This window comes from Sander lucioperca, chromosome 12, assembly GCF_008315115.2.
Source record: "Sander lucioperca isolate FBNREF2018 chromosome 12, SLUC_FBN_1.2, whole genome shotgun sequence".
Lineage (NCBI taxonomy): Eukaryota > Metazoa > Chordata > Actinopteri > Perciformes > Percidae > Sander > Sander lucioperca.
In genome coordinates, this window is record NC_050184.1 from 10,004,154 (window position 1) to 10,026,285 (window position 22,132).

At 41.0% G+C, this 22,132-nt stretch overlaps 1 protein-coding gene across 3 annotated transcripts in view; it reads right to left on the bottom strand.

Annotated features, from left to right (window-relative positions):
• The window catches only part of celsr3 (cadherin, EGF LAG seven-pass G-type receptor 3), a 112,335-nt gene that overhangs the window by 52,399 nt on the left and 37,804 nt on the right, over nucleotides 1-22,132 (bottom strand). For 2 of the 3 annotated variants that reach the window (XM_031286486.2, XM_031286483.2), the window contains exons 4-12: nucleotides 16,626-16,848; nucleotides 12,245-12,360; nucleotides 11,748-11,836; nucleotides 11,446-11,460; nucleotides 10,778-10,935; nucleotides 7,232-7,395; nucleotides 6,508-6,633; nucleotides 2,787-2,956; nucleotides 1,835-2,020 (exon numbers count right to left, since the gene is read on the bottom strand). In XM_031286486.2, the coding sequence (XP_031142346.2) occupies nucleotides 1,835-2,020; nucleotides 2,787-2,956; nucleotides 6,508-6,633; nucleotides 7,232-7,395; nucleotides 10,778-10,935; nucleotides 11,446-11,460; nucleotides 11,748-11,836; nucleotides 12,245-12,360; nucleotides 16,626-16,848 (1,247 nt within the window). The remainder of the gene's footprint in view (nucleotides 1-1,834; nucleotides 2,021-2,786; nucleotides 2,957-6,507; nucleotides 6,634-7,231; nucleotides 7,396-10,777; nucleotides 10,936-11,445; nucleotides 11,461-11,747; nucleotides 11,837-12,244; nucleotides 12,361-16,625; nucleotides 16,849-22,132) is intronic. The other variant, XM_031286484.2, reaches the window with a different exon arrangement.

Sequence of the window (22,132 nt, forward strand, 5' to 3'; positions counted from 1 at the left end):
CTGCTCCATTTCCCCCGCGACTGACTAAAATGTCTGACTAAATCCACCAGCGATTTTCATATTATACCAACATTTGCAGAATCCTGAGCCTTTTTGGTAAGGTTCCTAGGAAATCTCAGCCCAGAGTAATTCATTAATAGTAATAATTATTATTCTCCCCAAAACAAGATTCCTTTTTATTTTTAAAGAACTATACAAAAAAAATTGCAACTTTTTTTGCAACTTTCACTGTCTTCCGCAACTTCATTGCAACAAACATACGAAAGACTTTTATCGCAATTTTTTACAAACGCTCCCGTGAAATCAGGGATTTTGGGCCACAACAATCTTAAAAAAAAGGCCACGAAATCCTGGAGGGACTGCCCTTGTGTGTTTTTTCATGTGTTATGGTGCACATTCACCAGTGTTTTTGTTGTTGTGGTGGTGCGCGTAGAGTACTCCTGATTTTGTCAGTCATCTCATCTCTTATATGCTGTGTGTCTATGATCCTATCCTGTCCTATTCATGGTAGCCTACTCATGGACATTGCGCCGTCATCACGTGCTGTAGTAGGGGGGCCCGCCTTGATAATCCTGCATAGGGGCCCAGTGTTGGCTCGTTACGCCACTGCGCCACTTATATTACAGCTACCCTAAGGTCTTACAAAGCTAACACTTGTGTTTGACTTCAATTTAATGCATTTTTGTGAATGTGAGGGGTTTCGTTAGCTGCTAGTGTCCCTTCAATCCTATGGGTAAAGATTGCGGCTAGCTAGCAACACTTTCGGAATAACTATAGTATATTTACACATATTTACACATGTATATCACAGCTACCACAAGGTCTTACAAAGCTTAGCTAACACTTTTGTCCGATTTCAATTTAAGGCATTTTTGTGAATTTCAGAGTTCTCGTTAGGAGGAGGCAAGCTAGCTCTCATTGATAGCACTCCAACCAGCACACTCGCGGACAAGAGGCGTTTATTTCCCCGATCGTTTGTTTAAATAACTCAACACACATATCCATTATAAAATTAACTGGAACCTGTGGTAAGAGATTGCGGGCGTAACAAGCTCACTGACCGCACTCTCACTCACATACACCGGCCATTTAGCAGGAAGAAGGGAAGGAGGACAGTGAGCTGCAGGCCCTGGAGCTCTGTCAGGGCAGCGGCGTTTGGTAGTCCAGTAACCCAGAAACGGTGACCGACACACAGTCGGACAAAGTTCGCAATTAGCCATACATTTTCGTAAAACGGCCCATATTTAACCTCTACATAGTTGATTTCTCGCATAAAAAAGTCACAGAAGTGAATTCAGTGATAAAATAGCAGATGAACAATGTATACAATTTCTGAGATCTGCGCGACCTATTCAGAAGACTACCTGATCTCAGATCAATGGTGTAGCCTATGTAAATGTTGGGGCATGACAAAGATAGAGTCCAGAGCCAAATAAGGTACAGCCACATAGTTGACGTCAACTATTAGCTTCGTTGAGATTCGCCTGTTTTCAGCAGCAGTTTCAAAATGTGAGATTTGCAGAGGAAAGGGGTGTCAATGGGATTTTGAGGTTCTATGTATGTCCTATTTACCCACCAAACTGTCGTTATTCAACTATGACAAGGTAAAATCGGTTTTGCATTCTATCACCCCTTTAAGGGAAATTTTGTATTTTTAATTTAATAAAGCAGATATGATGAAAACCTTGTTTTTCATTTTAAACTGTGCTTGCAGGTCAAATCAGACTTTTTAAGAACTTTATCTTTAAAATGTATCTATCCTTTATTGCTGGAACATTCAGTCTGTCCAAAAAAAACCTTCCCTTCAAGGGTTGTATCACGTCTATTACTGTACCTGATAAAGTCCGAAGTCAAGCCGTAGTGTGGCAACATAGCGTGTCTCACGGCCGCTACGAACGTCTCGCAGCTCCAGTTGGAGGTCATGCCACCGGCCGTCTGCCACCTGAACCTGATCCAATCGCAAACGCACCGGTCTGGTCGAACCCCGGGTCACAGAGAACACAAGCTGACCATTTATGACCTGAGAGGGGTTGAGGAACACACACACACACACACACACACACACACGAAAACCAGAAAAAAAGAGGAAAAGAGAGAAAAAGAGTGTGAAGAAACTGCTTGGTAGGTAAGGAGAGACTGAAAGGTGACTCTGTGTGTGTGTGTGTGTGTGTGTGTGTGTGTGTGTGTGTGTGTGTGTGTGTGTGTGTGGGAGTGTGAAATTGAAATCTTGGTTGCACTCCTGCCAAGATGCTGCTTATTCAATACTGTTTTTGGATGAAGCAATGTAAGAAATGTAAAACTGTACATAATTTCAAGGACAATACCACAGTTTTGTCTTATATAGAAGATGAAAATGTAGAATTAAAACACAAAATAGAATCACAATAACCGTGAGACATAAGTACAGTACAGTACATAATCAACGTGACCGCTGTTAACACGTTTAGCAGCCCACACTGCATTTTGCATCGTGTGCCGCCTGGTGGGATTTGGCTTCAAATGAGCAGCATTGATTTAAAAGAGATGGAGAGAGGCACTGGCAACAATCTCCTTTGCAATAGGAATAAACTGGTTTATGGAAAATTTGGTTTTCAGAAACTCCATTGAGCCTGGTGGGACTTGAAAGTCAACTATATGTCAGCAATAGTCTCATGCATTAATATGAAACCTTAATTACATTTTGAGTGATATATTAATGTTCAAATATGTTCTAATACAGACATTCAGTCAGTCAGTAAGTGTGTGTGTGTGTGTGTGTGTGTGTGTGTGTGTGTGTGTGTGTGCACCTGGAACAGCAGGCTAGTGTACTGGCCCGCCTGAGCCTGCAGCAGCGTCCCCTCTCGCGCTCTGGTCCTGAACACCAGGCCGAGATACCAGGGCGTGGAGATGGTTACGTCGTTCTTCAGGTCCCACCAGAGGGCGCTGTTACCCAGAAAGCGATGGGGGTGTGGCATCACTGAGGTCGAGGGTGAGAGAAAGACAGCGAATGAAAGGTACTGCAATGTCTGGAACAGCCTCAAGATGTCCCTATTCCGGGACTGAATTCGTTTTTAGCCTGAACACGCCAAGAGGAAGATGGTGGCAGGGCTGCAGCCTGGACGCCACATTTTTTTCCTACTATGACCACGCCAAGACCCTCCCTTCAATAGCAGCTCGATTGGTTGGGGTTAGGCATTGACCTTGAGTGGTTAAGGTTAGGATAGCCAATTGGTTAGGGGATAGGACCTGTACAAATCGGGTTACGTTACCTTGTGTAAGCATGGACGCCTGGCCAATAGTAGTGTGTGAATGCTATTGAAGGGCGGGTCTTGGCGTGGCCATAGTAGGAAAAACAATATCAGGTTAAACCTGATCCTAAATCACAAATAAAAGGCTCTTAAAGACTCTTAAACTAAAGAGAGACTTCCCGTTCTGAGTAACAGGCTTTATTTCTTACTTTTTTTTAACTAAATCAATGATCAATAAAAAGCAGCTCAAGACCCCAAAACGTTTTGCAGGGCAAGGTGGAGGGTGGGGGTGTGGCCTTGACCAGCTTGCGGCCACAGTTGTAGCTCTATTTGCTCATGGTCGGGCCAAATTCTCTGGGCAGCTGTGGGCAGCGGGCAAAGCAGAGAAAGGGGAGGTAACCTTTCCCCTTATGACCTCATAAAGGGAAGATTCCAGATCAGCCCATCTGAGCTTTCATTTTCTCAAAGGCAGAGCAGGATACCCAGGGCTCGGTTTACACCTATCACCATTTCTAGTCACTGGGGGACCATAGGCAGGCTAGGGGAACTCACATTAATGTTAAAAAAACTCATAAAGTGACATTTTCATGGGACCATTTAAAAACTTCAAAAATATCCCTTTTTAAGTACATTTAGAGCAGATAAAAAATGTGTGATTAATTTGCGATTAAACGCGTGTTAACTATGGACAATCATACGATTAATCACGATTAAATATTTTAATCGATTGACAGCCCTAGTTTAATTACATGCTGTTTTCAATCTGCTGATTGTAAGGATAATGTTTCTTTTCCTGACAGAAATAAAATAAAAAATAAAATAAGTTTCATAACTTGTGAACATTTAAGATCTTTAAAATTACAAAAAATACATCATCCCAAGAGCCTTTAGCTACATGATTTCCTCTAAGGGTTAATTGTTTGTGCTCACTATCAAGACCTGTCAGTAAATACACTACACCTACTACTACTACACCTGGGCTACAGAAGGTCCACCTATGTGTGGAGAATCACACAGGGTTTATCTAGGTCCAATTACAGTATATACAGGAAATGAAGTCTGATATCCAGAGTGTAACAACTAGCCCACATGCTAAGTGTAGTAACTATTCATGATACTATTAGTCTCAGTGTGTTGTGCCTCAGTTATCAGTAAATATTCAGAATTAAAGGGAATCATCCATTTCACCTAGTTTTTTTCAGTCAATACCTTCAGAGTTCGACACTCACTCAACCATCAATCCATCCATCCATGAACATGCATTCCACTTATACACTCATTTTGCTCATAAAATCTAAAAGCCTACAGGTGTGATAGCTCATCACAAAATGAGGAATAAATACTGGAACAGAGGGAAAAAGTGCAAACTGAGGCATTAACCTGAATGAATGAATGACTGAATCTAAGTATTAAAGTGTGAAGCAGCCTATTAAACAGGTTACATTTCTGTCATTCAACCAAAGTGTAAATAACAAAGAACTATAGAGGTTTAAAGTTGTTACATTACCGTATTTTAACTTCATTAAATCATTCACAAATGAATGTGGCATTAGTACACTGCTCAAAAAAATAAAGGGAACACTTAAACAACACAATGTAACTCCAAGTCAATCACACTTCTGTGAAATCAAACTGTCCACTTAGGAAGAAACACTGATTGACAATCAATTTCACAAGCTGTTGTGCAAATGGAATAGACAACAGGTGGAAATTATAGGCAATTAGCAAGACACCCCCAATAAAGGAGTAGTTCTGCAGGTGGTGACCACAGACCACTTCTCAGTTTTGGTCATTTTTGAATGCTGGCAGTGCTTTCACTCTAGTGGTAGCATGAAACAAGGTCTACAACCCACACAAGTGGCTCAGGTAGTGCAGCTCATCCAGGATGGAACATCAATGCGAGCTGTGGCAAGAAGGTTTGCTGTGTCTGTCAGCGTAGTGTCCAGAGCATGGAGGCGCTACCAGGAGACAGGCCAGTACATCAGGAGACGTGGAGGAGGCCGTAGGAGGGCAACAACCCAGCAGCAGGACCGCTACCTATGCCTTTGTGCAAGGAGGAGCAGGAGGAGCACTGCCAGAGCCCTGCAAAATGACCTCCAGCAGGCCACAAATGTGCATGTGTCTGCTCAAACGGTCAGAAACAGACTCCATGAGGGTGGTATGAGGGCCCGACGTCCACAGGTGGGGGTTGTGCTTACAGCCCAACACCGTGCAGGACGTTTGGCATTTGCCAGAGAACACCAAGATTGGCAAATTCGCCACTGGCGCCCTGTGCTCTTCACAGATGAAAGCAGGTTCACACTGAGCACATGTGACAGACGTGACAGAGTCTGGAGACGCCGTGGAGAACGTTATGCTGCCTGCAACATCCTCCAGCATGACCGGTTTGGCGGTGGGTCAGTAATGGTGTGGGGTGGCATTTCTTTGGGGGGCGCACAGCCCTCCATGTGATCGCCAGAGGTAGCCTGACTGCCATTAGTTACCGAGATGAGCTCCTCAGACCCCTTGTGAGACCATATGCTGGTGCGGTTGGCTCTGGGTTCCTCCTAATGCAAGACAATGCTAGACCTCATGTGGCTGGAGTGTGTCAGCCCGTTCCCCAGACCTGAATCCAATTGAGCACATCTGGGACATCATGTCTCGCTCCATCCACCGACATCACGTTGCACCACAGACTGTCCAGGAGTTGGCGGATGCTATAGTCCAGGTCACGGGAGGTGATCCCTCAGGAGACCATCTGCCCCCTCATCAAGAGCATGCCCAGGCGTTGTAGGGAGGTCATACAGGCACGTGGAGGCCACACACACTACTGAGCCTCATTTTGACTTGTTTTAAGGACAATACATCAAAGTTGGATCAGTCTGTAGTGTGGTTTTCCACTTTAATTTTGAGTGTGACTCCAAATCCAGACCTCCATGGGTTGAGAAATTTGATTTCCATTGATAATTTTTGTGTGATTTTGTTGTCAGCACATTCAACTATGTAAAGAAAAAAGTATTTAATAAGATTATTTCATTCATTCAGATCTAGGATGTGTTAGTGTTCCCTTTATTTTTTTGAGCAGTGTATAATTACTGCTGACAAGTAAAGGCCACTGAGTGTCAGACAGAAACTGCCAATTATCTCAGCCATGGTCTAACTTGTTACTGATATTTATATTTATTTATTTAGGAATTATACCAAAGTGGAACAATTCATGTGACAATGCTAAAGGTTGTCATTGGTTGAAAATGCAACATGTAAGACCCAAGGATGGAAATAAACTCATAAAGCCTCTCACCGTGGCTGCAGTCCTTTCCTCCGTACCCTAGGGGACAGTCGCAGGAGAAAGTCTCCCAGCTCACACTGCAGGTTCCTCCGTTCTGACAGGGGTTGGACTTACAGAAGGGAAGCTTGGCACTGCAGCCTATAAGAAGCAACAGACACATTACATCACGATCAAGTTCCCAAAAATGTATCACCATAACGTGTGTCTCAGCTAATGCACAAAATGAAACACTGCATGCAGTGGTTAGCTGATAAATCATGATGGTAATGCCTCACATTTTCAGCACAAGAGTATACACAATATACTGTATACAAAGATTATCAGTTACCAATGTGTATATTTAGAGGGAAACTTTTCCAATTGCACTCTGTTGTAGGATCTCAAGATTCAAATGGCCTTTACAAAAGCATCCAACTTTAGTTGTATGCATTTTCAATTATAAAATAGTATTTGAACTCAAACTCAAATCAATACAATAAACAAAAAAGGGAAATTGAACCTTATTTTTGAAACATTTCATTAACATTTTCTGTTAATCTCACAATAAAACAATTACAATAGAACTATTTTGTAAATAAAAGCCTTTAATTGATAGCAATTATTTTTATCAGTGTATTTAATGGAATGAGGCCCAAATGGCATTTGTGGACATCATAAATGTGTCATTGCTCGTGATTTTTTAAGGGGGGGGTGTGTGTGTGTGTGTGTGGGGGGGGGTATGGTTAGTGGTACTGACCGGGTAGCGTTCCATTGTTAGCAATAAACCCAGCCAAGTCCAGGGGCTTGTTGTCAATGTGCAGCTCCTTCATACAGCCGATAAACTCCCTGGTGCCAAACGGGAAGTTGTCTGGTACGTTGGGAACTCCGCCCAGAAACAACGGACCAGTCAGGTCCAGAGACCTGAGAGAGTAATGGATAAAGAGGAAGAGGAGTAAATCAGGTGGAGATGAAAGGGGAACAATGAAGGAATGGAGGATTATCCCTCAAGGATGGAGGAGAGGAGGAAGGAGAGGGATGCAGGAAAACATGAAAAGAGGTTATGAGAGAGGCAAAGGGATTAAACAAACCCAGAGATTAAACATGTCGTCAGAGGTAAATGTCAAAAGGAACCAGATTTAGAGAATAACAGTTGATGTTGAGGAGAAATGAGATGACAATGATGTTGTTGAGGGTAAAAGTAGAAACAGCAGTGGACAAGAGAAAATGTACAGATGTGAAAAAAAGAAAGACAGTGAACAAACAGGAGATTAAATATGAGTTACAGCAAATATCAGGAGAGAAAAGATAAAGGTGGATGACAAGGCAGAGGGAGAAAGGAGACAGAAGCCAGCAAAGGAGGTAGATGTTAGGGAACGTCAACAAAAAGCAAATTTGCAGGCATAAAAAGGAGACGAAAAACAGCAACGACAAAAGGGGGATGTGGAGACAGCCGGGGAGGCAGATGAACAAACAAGAGCTTAAGTGTGAGTTACAGCAAATATCAAGAGAGAGCAAGCGTAAAGGCGGATGACAAGACAGATGCAAGATGGGTGGAGGGAAAGACACAGGGGTAATGTGAGGAGGACGATGTAGGGGACAACAAATTAACAGTTATGGGACTGCATGAGCGAAAAAAAAACAACAAAGAGACAGAAACAGTTGTGTTGTCATTTTGAGAGCAATATCTGTTTTTTCCCTCCAATGTTAATTGGGTTTTTTCCTTTTAGGCTCACTTTGGCGACACATGACATGAAGGAACCCAGAGAGACAAAAGGCGCCGGAGTCGAACAAACAAGAGATTTAGTGCGAGTTGGAGCAAATATCAACAGTGCGAGTGTGTCATTAGAAGAGGATGTCGAGACAGAGTAAGAGGAGGGCGAGCTGTTAAATGAGAAATGGAGAAAGAACAGAGGAAGCGTGTTGAAGCGTTAGGCTTTGGCCTTCCTCTTTGATCTGTCTTCTCTCAGCCTCACTTAGCGCTGACAGAACACAGCAAACGTGATTACAGCTTACAGTGGCAAGGCCAGACATCAACACTATGACAGGCTGCTTTTTGAGTGCATGTGTGAATACGTGTGTGTGTGTGTGTGTGTGTGTGTGTGTGTGTGTGTGTGTGTGTGTGTGTGTGTTATGCACTTGTTAGCATACAAGTAGACATTTAGTTTGGTAGACACACACCACAAGTAAACAACAAAACTTTGACAAGGTCAAACAGAATAGACACTTAAAAGCAACATAGTGGATTTAAAACTGTCAATTTTAATGTTTTGGTCGTACATAAGAGAATGAATGGGAGAGACAAGAAGAGAGCAATGACAAGGAATGAACATTAACACCAGGCAGAATGAGCTGAGGAGTGACAAGCACATCAGAGAGATACACACAGACATGAAGGGGCATGAATAAGACAAAAAGTCGTGCCTCATTAGGTCCCCATTAGTTTCTCCTATAGTCACCTCATCAGCCTGATCTGACAAAAAACAAAAGTGCTTTCCAACAGCAACAGTCTCAGTCAAAGTTTTAGCAAGAGTTTCACTGATTAGATTGCTTGGAGCTGCATTCAATTGTGTGTTACACCTACTTCTCATTTTAAAAAATGTGTTCAGCTTACAAGCCTGTTTAAACCATGCTGAAATAGTGATCTTCTGAATCTGTGAAGATGCGATACTAATCTCAAAACTAGTTTTTCGGAGAATGGTCCAGTGAGTGAACATAGACACGAACATTTGATCAGATCATTCTCTCTGTTCCATTTTAACATGCATTTATTATTACACAACAGCAAGCAACTGGCATTGTACGTGGCATCTTGGAGACCTGGGGCAGAAAACAAATCAAAATGGCTAATGGTAAAAGAGCTAATCGTGAGATCAACATGTGGAGTTGCTGAAAACATCCCTTCAAAGTGATAAAATGATAATACATAGTTAAGAAAATATAAGATTGAGTGCATACAAATGTGCCTCTAAAAATAATTTAACCTTTTTTCAATAAAAAAAGCAGTAAACGGACCATTTATAAACTATAATGACACTAAGTCAAGTGCTTTATGCTACAAAGTTGTGTGCACATCCTCAGTTGGTTGTAAATGGGAAACCTGTCATCCAACAACTAGTTCCAAACTTGCATTGTGATTGGCTGACAAGCATTCTCATCAAAGCCAATATTTCCTAATATAGTCAATGCTACCACTAATTACTCAACACAGTTTATCTTTTAATAATAAATGTAATCTAGCAACCTATGTACGGTGACCAGCTACACACACTGACCAGCTTTATTGGATTTTTACATTGTGAAAACTGCCTTTGAATATCTGTTAAGCCTCCGATCAGTCACAGATGGTGTTTAATGAAAGTGGTCTTTGCAAAGAAGCTGGCACATCCTGTGCAAACACCACCCACAGCTCAGGGTCAATGTCTATTCAGAGTCTTTCAGTTGCTGCACTATATGTAAGCCAGATATATGGAGGAATTTAGCTGAATACAATTGTTCACTAAGCTTTTTTTGAGTCATTGTTATTTCATACATGTCAGACATGAAACTATGGAATTAATTACATGATGAATTCCACATGAAACTGTGCTATGATAGCAATGACATACAAGATTGTGTTATATTACATTGTGCCAGGGCCAATGAGTAACAGTATAACACTGCCTTTGGTGCCATCTTCCGATTGTTTAAGTATTGGTAGGTAATGTTCTAATAGTCATTATGCTGGAAGTATGTATTCATGTAAAATCTTACATAATAATGTGATTTGAAAATTCTGTTTTAAACTACTAACAACTGCTTTTAACTGCTGTGACCATAAAAAGGTAAAAGTGGCAGGTAGCAAAAGGCATTTTACAGTTAAAATCATGTGTGGCCTGGTAGTATTATTAGCTATATTTTGTCAATGGAACATTATTTTCTTAATAAACAGGTAATATGACCAATGCAGAATGTTATTCATTTCATTCACATGATGTAAAATCTGTAGTTTTTTTAAGATGTTGTAACTAGTTTTGTTTGTTAGACCCTGGTTCACTCTTGCGTATATTCCAGGATCTACAGTTTGTTCAAGCTGCAGGTCATATTTGACGTTTGACATTCCCAAGCTATGTGGGCAACAGTGCTCTGACTGCAACTGTAATTAGATTATTTTAGGACACGATGAATTGTTGTAATTTTAGAGACATGTCCTTATTGTTGGGGTTATTTTTCAGATGTGTGGAGCCGTCAAATCACCAATTTTAAAGAAAACAAAGTTATAAATACAGACACAAAAGATGGAGAGCTGAAAAAAAGATAAACTCACTTCTTGCTGCTGGCCTGTTTTCCCTGCGCAGCGCAGCTGTAATTTCCGAGCTGTGTACCGAAGCGAAGCGACAATGCTGTATCACAGTCGTCAACGCTCACCACAGCAATCTTCTCATCTGACGGACCCTGGGCCTCACCGCTCATACTGCGCTTGGGCTGAACACACACACACACACACACACACACACACACACACACACACACACACACACACACACACACACACACACACACACACACACACACACACACACACACACACACACACACACACACACACACACACGGTTGAAAACAGAGTCCCAAGGAACAAAATCCAAGAAACACCATGACACCGGGCAACATGCAAGAACAACTGCATTTACTAAATCTAGAGTTTATATCACTACAGTCATACAGTTCCAACACAGACTACATTCAGTATCTTCACTGCTACTGTACATCATGTTAGAAAGAAAAGGGGAAAATTTGAGTTAGTAAGACACAAAACAACAGACAAAATGCATATGGGTAGAAAAATAATGGAGTAGAAGTAGATAGACAACACTCTCACTCTACACATACTGTCTGCTGGTGAAAGAAAGAAAGATAGAAGGAAAAACAGAAAGAAAGAGAAACAAAGAAATAAGGAAATGTATGTGTATCCTGACACACACCCATACTCACATAGCGTGTAGCTGGCTGAGGAAAATTAAGGAACGTGAAGAAAATTAAAGGAGATGTGCGGCGAATATGCATGAATGAAATGGTAACAAGCAAACGCCCACATAACAGTATGCACGCACAAACACTTCATCTCATTTCCAAAAGTGCTTTGCAGGCATGAAGGCTGAGAAACTATTCTGCCGACGCGTTAGAAGTTCAGTACAAATAACCCCAAGTAAAATGTAAAAATTCTAAGAATAACTGACATCAGGAACACAAATCTAAACGGTCTACGACACAAACAAATCAAGATGTAAACCTACCTTGTTGTAGTAGTGGATGTGAACAGTATGCCAGTTGCCATCGCTCACACCGCCAGGCAGGAAGGGACTCACCTGAGTGGACGATTCACCTGCAGGCAGACGGGTGAGGTCTAATTTACAATCTAATCTAATTTAGCATTTTCTAACATAATTACTCAAAAACTTGGTTCTTCATGTCTGCAGTGTGGAAACTAAACAAAAAGACCTCACATCAAAGTGAGGGATAGTGGAATGTTCTCATAGCACCAAATTTGACTTTGTCTGCAGTTTACTGCTTGTCTGAACATGGATATTGTCTAAACCCTCCCACTACGTTTAATTGTAATCTGTATCCTAATCTAATCCAGATTCCAATGATACACCTACAAAGATATAGAAATGATACACAACCTTTGAGAACAAAACCACATCTTTGTTTTCTCCGTGGGAATATATGGTCCATAAATAGAGAAATACTAGAACACAGAAGCCCAATCACACATAAATATATATCATACCTGTGGAATATTTGAGCACAACTTGTCCTTCTTGGATCTCCAAGGCGATGAAGTCGTGTTTCTCATTGAAGCGTCCATTATAGAAGAGAAGACCACTGTTCTCCAGAGTGGCAAAACTAGAAAACGCGCACACACACACACACACATACACACACACACACACACACACACACACACACACACATCCATAATACGTTTTTTAAATAATATGAGGATTATTATATTTCTTTCTACAGCATATTTTTACATGTTTGTATGCTGAAAATATACAATACAAATGAATCAAATAATACTGTTTGCCAGATTTATACATTTATTGGTTAATACATTTGATCCTGATACAGTGACCCATATAATACCTAATTTCACATTGCATAACAAGAACGAATCCTGAAAACCTCTTCATACGCTTAGTATGGAGGAACAAAAGGTAGTCAAACTGTACTACAGTTTTAAACCATATTGCTTCAGACATTCACTCCCTCCAGCTGCTCAGAGTCATACAATAGTCTACTTTGCATAGCAAGGCCAAGGGGACGTGCTGAGTCCAAGGCTGCCATGTAAAACCACCCTGATCAAAAGAACTGTTAGTTTTTTTCATACTAAAGCACAGATGACAAATCTTCCCTCCAGGCAACAAGATGCAGAAAGATGTCCACTGCAAAAAATGTCCACTTCAAAAAATGCTTTCATTTAGTCTTATATTTTTGTTGAAAATAAATGTCTTACTTGTTGGTTTATGAACCGGTGGCTTGAACTCAAGTCCTTGAAAAACAAAATTCCTACTTATTCTTACTTATTATCTGCATTTTATATCCTTGGCTTAAACATCCACTAGAGATCAATGTGACTGTAACATTAGATGTGTTACTGCAATACAGCAGTGTTAGGAAATGTACTGTAAGGAAGAGCACGTCATCACTATTTCTATCACGACAACTTTATACCTCTGTTATCTGAGAATGTTGCCATTGTCTGAAATAAACCCATGGTTGTTCAATAGCGGACATGTGTCTTGTTTGCATGGCTCTGCTGTAGCTCAAACCGCACCATGGCATCCTATCTTGTAGTATGCAGATGTAATCTCTTCAAGCCACCAGATATAGTTGAAAAATAGTGTAACCTAATCTTTGCCAAGGTAAATGGAGACTGTGAGTGGAGTCAGTGAAGCGAAGATGCAGAAAGGATGAAGGCATAAATAATGGCAAAGAAGCATGCTTATTGTTTGAGACCAAATAACTGCATTTGAAGAAAAAACAAATACAGTATATTTACTATAAGATGACTGTTTTTTCAAAGCAATAAACCTCATGAAGGCATATCATACATGCATTCCAATTATTTGAGCTCAGCAACTACTGACAACTTCAAACATAGCTGCAGCACCCTCATACAAAATTCTTCCCACATGATTTGCATACATTACAATTTTGCAGTAAGGACATATTAATACTGTCACAGCCCTATACAACAGAGCCGTATTATCCATCATATTTTCTGAGGTAGAGTTACAAAAATGTCTAAAGCAGCTTTCAGATGAAAAAAGGAAGATTTTTTGCAGTGGAGAAATAAAATGCTGTGGGAGAAAGTGAGTGACATGAATCATGATTAAGTCCTGTTTGGCCCTGATGTCAAAATCAGGCCAAGGAGTGTAGCTGGCAGCAAACAAGATGCTAAATAAAACACTGACATCAGGGGAAGAAGGCTGATGGTCAGTGTAGAGTTGGACACTACTGAATTAGTCACCATCAGATAACCTGAATGTAAATGTCTTATATGGCAAATGTACTAATGTGTTGCCCTACAGCAAGGCAATGAAGTTACAGTTGATCCCGTAGACTGAGGGTTGAAGCTCCCAGATGTGAATGTATTTGACTAAATGTCGAGCAGGGCAGTGCTGAAAAAGACCACACAGTACCTGTTACCCACCAGCCCTGTCTTTCTGAAGGGCACCTTAATTGTAGTTGTTGAACGGAAAGAACATCACTTACTTTTCTCACTTTGGACATTTTAACTTAACTGCCACTATTGCTGCCAACACTTTTTCAATTTCAATTCTACCACAAAACCATTTCCACCTGGTGGTCACAAATCAATAAAATAACTCAGCCATTACGCACAAGCAATGCACAGAGCCTTGTTTGGCAAGAATACAATGACCACAATGTCTCATAGAAACCACTCCATGGTGTCCACATCAGCCTAGCAACAACCCCATGGGCAACGTCACCTTAGCAACTATCATTAGACGACATCACCCATGGCAACCATCCCATAACCCTGCCTGACCACTGTTAAGGACCACTTCAGATCTCCCATAGACGAGCACTCGTATGTCAAGAGACGAAGTAGCAACAGGGAAACGATGGTGTTGGGCAAGCAAGACAAAGACAAAGGACCTCAAGTAAGGAGATGATCACTGACTTCTGCAGTAGCATATTGTTACATCTAACAAAATAAACAAAACAAGCATAGAGGCTATGGCTAGGTAGTGCACTAAGCAAAGTTTAAAAGTAGGGCTGTCAAACAATTAATTTTTTTTAATCGCTGAATTTCTATAGTTAATCGCGATTAATCACATATTTTATCACATGATTAAAATTCTATTATTTTGCATTTCAGAACAGTTTTTACGTACATATTAACAATCAAAAGCAATTCTTACCAGTGTATCTTGATTGGGAATCAAATGAATGCAAAGAAAGTTACTTTATGAACTTGATTTTAAGATTTGTAATTATTTATTTACTGTAAACAAAAGAAAAATGTGTGAATCTGTCATTATTGCACAATTCCTCCAAGTACCTAACTAAAAAACTAAAAATCCCTATCCTTACCAGAGTCAATATAGTGTTTAGTAACTCCTAAAAAATGTTGATTACTCACTGACGTCCAGTGATCACCGGTTAATGAGACAGCGTTTGCAGCACTTTGCAGCAGTTCCACTGTGGCTGCTTTCTCCGTGTCATACAGGCTGTGTGTGGGGCTGCTGTCCCCCTCGACGGCAACGAGACAGGTCAGAACATGCCAACCGTAGTACGTCTTTAAGACCCGAGCCCTCTACGATGCTGACAGGTCTGCAGTTAGTTGCCACCCGTTTCGCAAGAGCTGTAGTAATTTTTTGGGATTTGGTTTCCACAGGTCGGCAAGTAGCACTCTCCAAAATACTGCTTTGCCTGAGTGGGTAGCATGCTGGCGGGTAGCATCACATTAACTGACTATATGCTTAGCTCCGTAGGTGGTAGCTCAAGCTTGACGTGCTTCGGTGATATTTTAATTCGGCTTTACACAATGTGCACATGGCTTTCGACTTGTCTACTGAGCCGTCCGGGAGTTTTGGAAAATAAAAAGCGCCATTCAGAGTTATTGCTGCTGTCTTTCTCCATCATGCCTGCAGCCTGCAGCAGCAGGATGTGTTACGAGGAAGTGGCAGCTTGATGATAAGTAACAGTGCTGCAAAGGGTCTAAATAGTAGCCTGTTAGGCACGACGAGTGAAGTGTAAAATAAATTAATAAATGCCGGCATGCGATTAAAAAGATTAACGTGTTATGCTCGGCCCTTAATCGCATCGCGATTAACGCGTTAATGCTGACAGCCCTATTTAAAAGACATGCAAAACTGACCTCACTCACGTGTCTCTACATGTTGCATGTAGGCCAGTACTCTCTCTGATAATAATTTGAGATATTTATAAACTCATAACTTCAGTTCAAATGTTCTGAGAAGCATAAAAGCCCTGGCAAAAGGTCTGAGAGCAAGCCTGATTTGGCCACTAAAGCTGTACAAATCCACTACTTCAATTATGTTTTTTTAAAGAAAACATTAAATTAGGCTATTTCTAGTCTAAATTGGTAACTGTGAGATTGCTTTTCTCCACAGAGAGAGCATAGGGTCACCAGAAATGCAGCATTTACCTTTGCTGAACCAGAAAAGACTGAAAGAGGAGAACACAGGGGTAAGATAAGAAGAGAGAGTGGAAAGAGAGAAAGCAAAGGAGATGTTACTGAACCCAGTAAATTGACAGATGAAAGAGGAGAGAGAGGAGAAACTGCACTTTTCACTGGAGAGGGAAGTGGAGGCAGCATAGAGAGAAACATGAATAATAGGATCGATCTCGGAGACGGAGATGAAATATATAGATTAAAGCAAAGAGGAGAGAGAGGAAGAGAACTGAGAATCAAAAGGAGTGGTTATGGATCTCTGTCTGAGTGCGACTGGATGAAGAGAGATGAAAGCTGAAAGACAGGAAGGAAGGAAGATAGCAAAAGTTGAAACAAAAAAATGAAATTTGAATTGTCAAATACTGAAATTTAGAGATGTAAAGCCAAGACAAGACAAAAAAAAAAGATAAAACATTTCGAATTTACTCATTCAACTCACGTTAACGAGATGGACAGGTGAAATCTCTGTCTGAGGCCCCGAAACATGGCGAAGGACTTTGGTGGGAAGGACCGGGCAGTGACTGTGCAGTATGGACGCTCATAGCCTCCTGCAGGACACTCACAGCGGAAACCACCACCTGAAAGCTCCCGACACGTCCCTCCATTACGACACACACCTGGCACACACCTGCCCTGCCGCCGGTCAAACTCACACCGGTCACCTGGGGATAAAGATGAAAATAATTCATTATTACAACCTGTGTTGAACCTCTGTGGGAGTTGCAACAAACGCTGTCCCAAAAAAAATCACCATCACTGGTCGACAGAGTCTTATCTTTACAAAGAACTCAATGATAATATAGAATAAAATCACATAATTTCATTAAATTCACAGTCTTAGGATATTCTGTACTGTACGTATAAATATCCACCAAAAGATTAGCATAAAGATACACATTGGGATATAACATTTCCAGCATCCTATTCTGTATCAAATTAAAAGGATTAAAGTAAAATAAAAAAGGCAGATTTTCCCATCAGTATCCGGACAGTTTTGCCATTTTGGTGCTTGTTCAGCTGAGACCTCAGGAAATATATGTTCATATATAGCTCTGACTTCCCTGCACTCATTGGCAAGTCCATCACAACAAACACATGCTGTGCAATCAAGCATTGTTCAAACCCACAGGGCTTTACTTTACATTCAAGTCAAGTTACTGAGGTGAAAATGCTGAATTTGAATTATGATTGAGCTTAAATATTGTCATGATTTTAATGTTTTGTTCATTAGGCTATACCTATGACATACTTACATACATAATTTAACGTGTAAAAATACAAATGTGTTATAATAATTCATGTTTTTCTTCACTGACACAATTTATTCGAGTAATACTTTATGAGTGTTTAAATTATCTTCTTACAGGTGCAATATGTAATATATTTACTGTATTTAATGAAAAAATAACCACAATGTGTCATCAGATATTAAGGAAACATGCTAAGCTGAAATAATATGTTTTCTGACAACAATGCTAAGGCCAGTATTTTCCATTCCGTGACGGAATGTCTGTTTGTGTTTTGGCCTGTGTGTTGGTATCAACTGGCCATTTTGACAGCCGGGCCGAGTTGCCAGATATACCCGTAAAAACGCAAACCCAGCGCGCTACAGCTGTAGTTCAGCCATGGAAGCAGCAAACAAACAAACGAACAGGATCAACGGAGATAGATTAATTCTACCCGACCTAAAAAAAAAAAAAAACAGAGCCTTGTTATTTCAGTTATTTTGAAATGGAAGTTACACATTTGGTAATGCAATCAGCTATTCAATATGCTCAGCAAAGGTTGTGTTATGTGACTTGAGAGCCTTCTGGTTTTGAAGAAGGGTACTTAACGTGAGGGTCTTGAAATTGCACCAATCTATAGAGCTGTGGTTCTTTTTCCATGTCAGCGCCTCAACAGAGTGCTGCTGGTTTTTCTTCAGGCAGTGAACTGCATTCACCAGACGCTTTAGATGTAAATTACTACTTGATTAAACGGTGGAAGCAGCAGGGTGCTGATTCTTGAGGAGCAGGAGTAGGAGCAACTGTTGTGTATAAAGGACTAACCTTTACAATACTTGAAATGAACACAGAATACAAACTACAACAAAATTAGAGTTGACCACAATAAAATACTATATACTATAATACTATGTGTATGAATGCAGGAGAACAGGGGAAAAAATGTATTTGACTGCCAGCTGTGATTCTGTTGCTTTACTGTGTGGAAAATGAAAAAACAACACAAACAAATCCATAGACGAAAATAAACACAGATTTGGCTGCCAGTCAAACAAGTGCTAGTCTGAAATGTCTCGAGAGGCAGAAACACCCACACAGCACACACAAACTCATACATACACACATATATACACAAATCACTCACATAAAAAAAGGTACGTAGGAGTAGAGGTTCACTCGTTCTTTTTGGTTTTCACCTTTCCTTGAGCATCATTGGACACACACATTGTCTGACATTTAACAGCTGCACACAAAAACAGCCATATAGACAGAGCAGGCAGGGTTTGAAACTAGCCTTAGACAGATGGCTCCTTAAGGAGCCGTTTTTTAACCTGCTGACGGCACAGACACACAAACACACACACACACACGCACACACGCACACACGCACACACACACACATTTGCAAAGACACACTGAGGAAAAAGCTCACACTCTGATACTACCTGTGACACATACAACACAAACTGAACCCCACGGTACGATGCATTAACTGGTGAAGCATTAAGAGCTTGTACAAGAATCAAAAGGTATAAACTGCTTGAATTACCGTCCGTCTAGCCTCCTCCATGTCAGGGATACAAACTGCATAAACAGAAAGTGCTCAGCTTTCCAAAATTGTATTTCTCCATTCATCACTCCCATCCTTCTCTTCATCACTCCATTTTGCCACGCCACCTCTCTCCACATGCCACCGGGCAACCAACATCTCTCGATTTTGGCTGACAAACATACTCTCTCACACCAGTGAAACACCCTGAACAAACACGCACGCACGCACGCACGCGCGCGCGTGCGCGCGCACACACACACACACACACACACACACACACACACACACACACACACACACACACACACACACACACACACAGCAAGACACCCGGTCACACACCCAGCTAAACTAAGGATGGCCCAAGGACATTGAAATTTTACATCTGTCTGTCCTTGTTTAGCTTTCTCTCATCCTCTCTCTCCTCTCACATTAAACATATACCTCTATGTTCCACAACAGGGAACCAATTAAAAAGGCTAACACACACACGTGCACACATATGCACTCTAACACAGCTCAATTTCCCTGCCTATGTCTGTTGCGCCTATTCATCCGTACAGACCCCTTCATTAATATTAAAATAAATAAAAAGACATTAATACTCATGAATTATGCGTGTGGTGAGACTTAAACACACACCTACAAATACACACGCTGGTTCATTATGCACACCCAGTTGCGCACAGGTTGACTGACTTGCAGGAAATAAATTGACGGGGGAAGACAGACAGAAAAACAAAACACACACACACACACACACACGCGCACACGCGCACACACGCACACACGCACACACGCACACACACACACCCACACACACACTAATTAGAGAAAGTAAAGCAGAGCAGATGTGATCTCAGACTGACTCAACAATATTCTTTCATGTCTTTTTCCCAGATGGTGTGAAGACGTCCACTTCACCGAGGCACTTAGGCTGATCAGCAGTGATATGAAAAACACACACACACACACATAGGACACAAAGGTCAAGCGATTAGTAAACAAACGGTGAGTGTCCAATAGCACTTTTAAAATTCCTCACACATATATACACAAGCACTTTATGCACACACAGGCGGCTTTTAATGAACTTACCAGAATGGAAACGCACACACCCAGACACACAAGATACCACTTTATGTATTGACACAGTCAAACAAAGAAGCAAACACCCAACACTTGAGGTCATCATGCACACATCCCACTGGTGGAGAGTAACAAGTAAGTTTGTTTATAAGTGTACTGCACTCAAGTACAATTTTGAGGTACTTGTAATAAAATGTCAGAAAACAGTAAAAAATAAATAAATAAATAAAACAACTAGGAGGAAGGGCTAGCCTTGGCATGGCGCACCGTTGCAATTGTCACCGATCACTGCGCTCAAAGTTTAAATTATTTTAACTTTTAACTCGTTGCCACTGGCCTTTCAAAGCTCAACCAATGAGATAACAGCTGTATGTGAGGTAGCCAGAAGCGATGCCGATGTATACCTGATGACGTATGCCCTTTGCCTCTGAAGTATCTGCACTATGCTCTACGCCCTACCTTGCTGTTTTTACAGCTGATCATGTGTAGGCGACCTCACATATACATAATCCACAATACACACAGCGCTGTGCATGCTTCGCAAAAATTGGTCTGCGTGATGAATGAAATTAGCACCCGTGTAATACTGCTTTGAGCTGCATGTGTGAGACAGAGCCGCTGAGACGGCACCTGGAAACAGGCTACAGATGTGTTTAAAAAAATGCAGCTCAGTGACAATACAGACATTTCATACACCAGAAAAATAACGCAGACCTGCCAATACGCATTCAACTCGCACTAGTCCCGTTCATGAATCAACCGTCACTCTATTTATCACTGTTAGAAGAGACTTCAATCTGCAGTGCAGTTCATACACTTCACTGATAAAACAGAGCATTTTATAGTAACATTGGGCTTCATGTTCAAAGAAAGTCTCTCTCTTTGCTGCAACTCCCTCAGAACCCTACTTCCTGTGTTCACTGCTAATAATAAATAAATTAAAGGTATTTCAAATAATGCACTATATATTTCAATACTATATTAATTTGAAAGGACATGAAAAATTACTTTTTAAACTCCCTCCAACACAGAATTTGAATAGTCTCAAACTACAATGGACTTACTTGATACTTTTATACTCATGCTACAATTGTGTGGCTTGTGCTACAGAACCTTCAACCTCTGTAGCACCTGTTATGTGCAAAACATGTCAACGTACAGCCCTGACACACCAGGCAACCCACCCAACAAAGACTTAAAAACACCAAGTCTAAATAGCACTTCACTGCTTAAAAGCAGAGTACTATTTCCATTCACCCCTTAATTTTTCAGTAACACTTTACTTGAAGGTATCTGCATAAGAGTGACATGACACTGTCATGAACACATGACACTGTCATGACACATGAACCCTAACCCTAACCCGAACCATAACTTGTCATGACAAAAACTGAATGACACTTACTAAAAGAAGCGTTGTTTATAATGTTTATGATACATTCATGACAGTGTCATGTCACTCTTATGTAGATACCTTCAAGTAAAGTGTAACCAATTTTTCTTCCTCTCCTCCCTCCCTCCTCCTCCTCTATCTCCTTGTTCCTTCCTTCCTTTTCCATTTTCTTTCCTCCTTACATCCAGACTTATATATAACGCTCCTCGCTTTACTGTTCCTTTTCCATCCTGTGTTCATCTTATTCCTTTTCTTTTTTTTCTTCCTCTCTTCCTCCTCTATGCCTGGCTTAATACATTCACACCACCCTTTAATTCACGTCGATGTTTTATTCATCAAAGCCAGTATTCTTCAACGACCCCCCCGGCATCTTAGTTTGCTCCGCCCAACCACCCACCCCATCACCCCCCTCCTCCACCCAAACACATGGTACATCCCTAGAGGCCACTACACTCCTAGTTGCTTCCCTCTTCTCCTTCCTCTTGTCTTGCCTCTGTAGGTCTTATTCCTTTTTACACCCCCTCAAGAAAAAGCGCCTTCAAGGGCTGTACCAATTTTGAATTATATGTAGATGTGTAATGAGTCAGAAATATCCTTAGTTAGTGAAATAGGAATCTGTGACATTTTCATAATAATAAGTGTTGTGTTTTGCGATTAATTTGACAGAATTCAAGCCATTCTATGAAAGC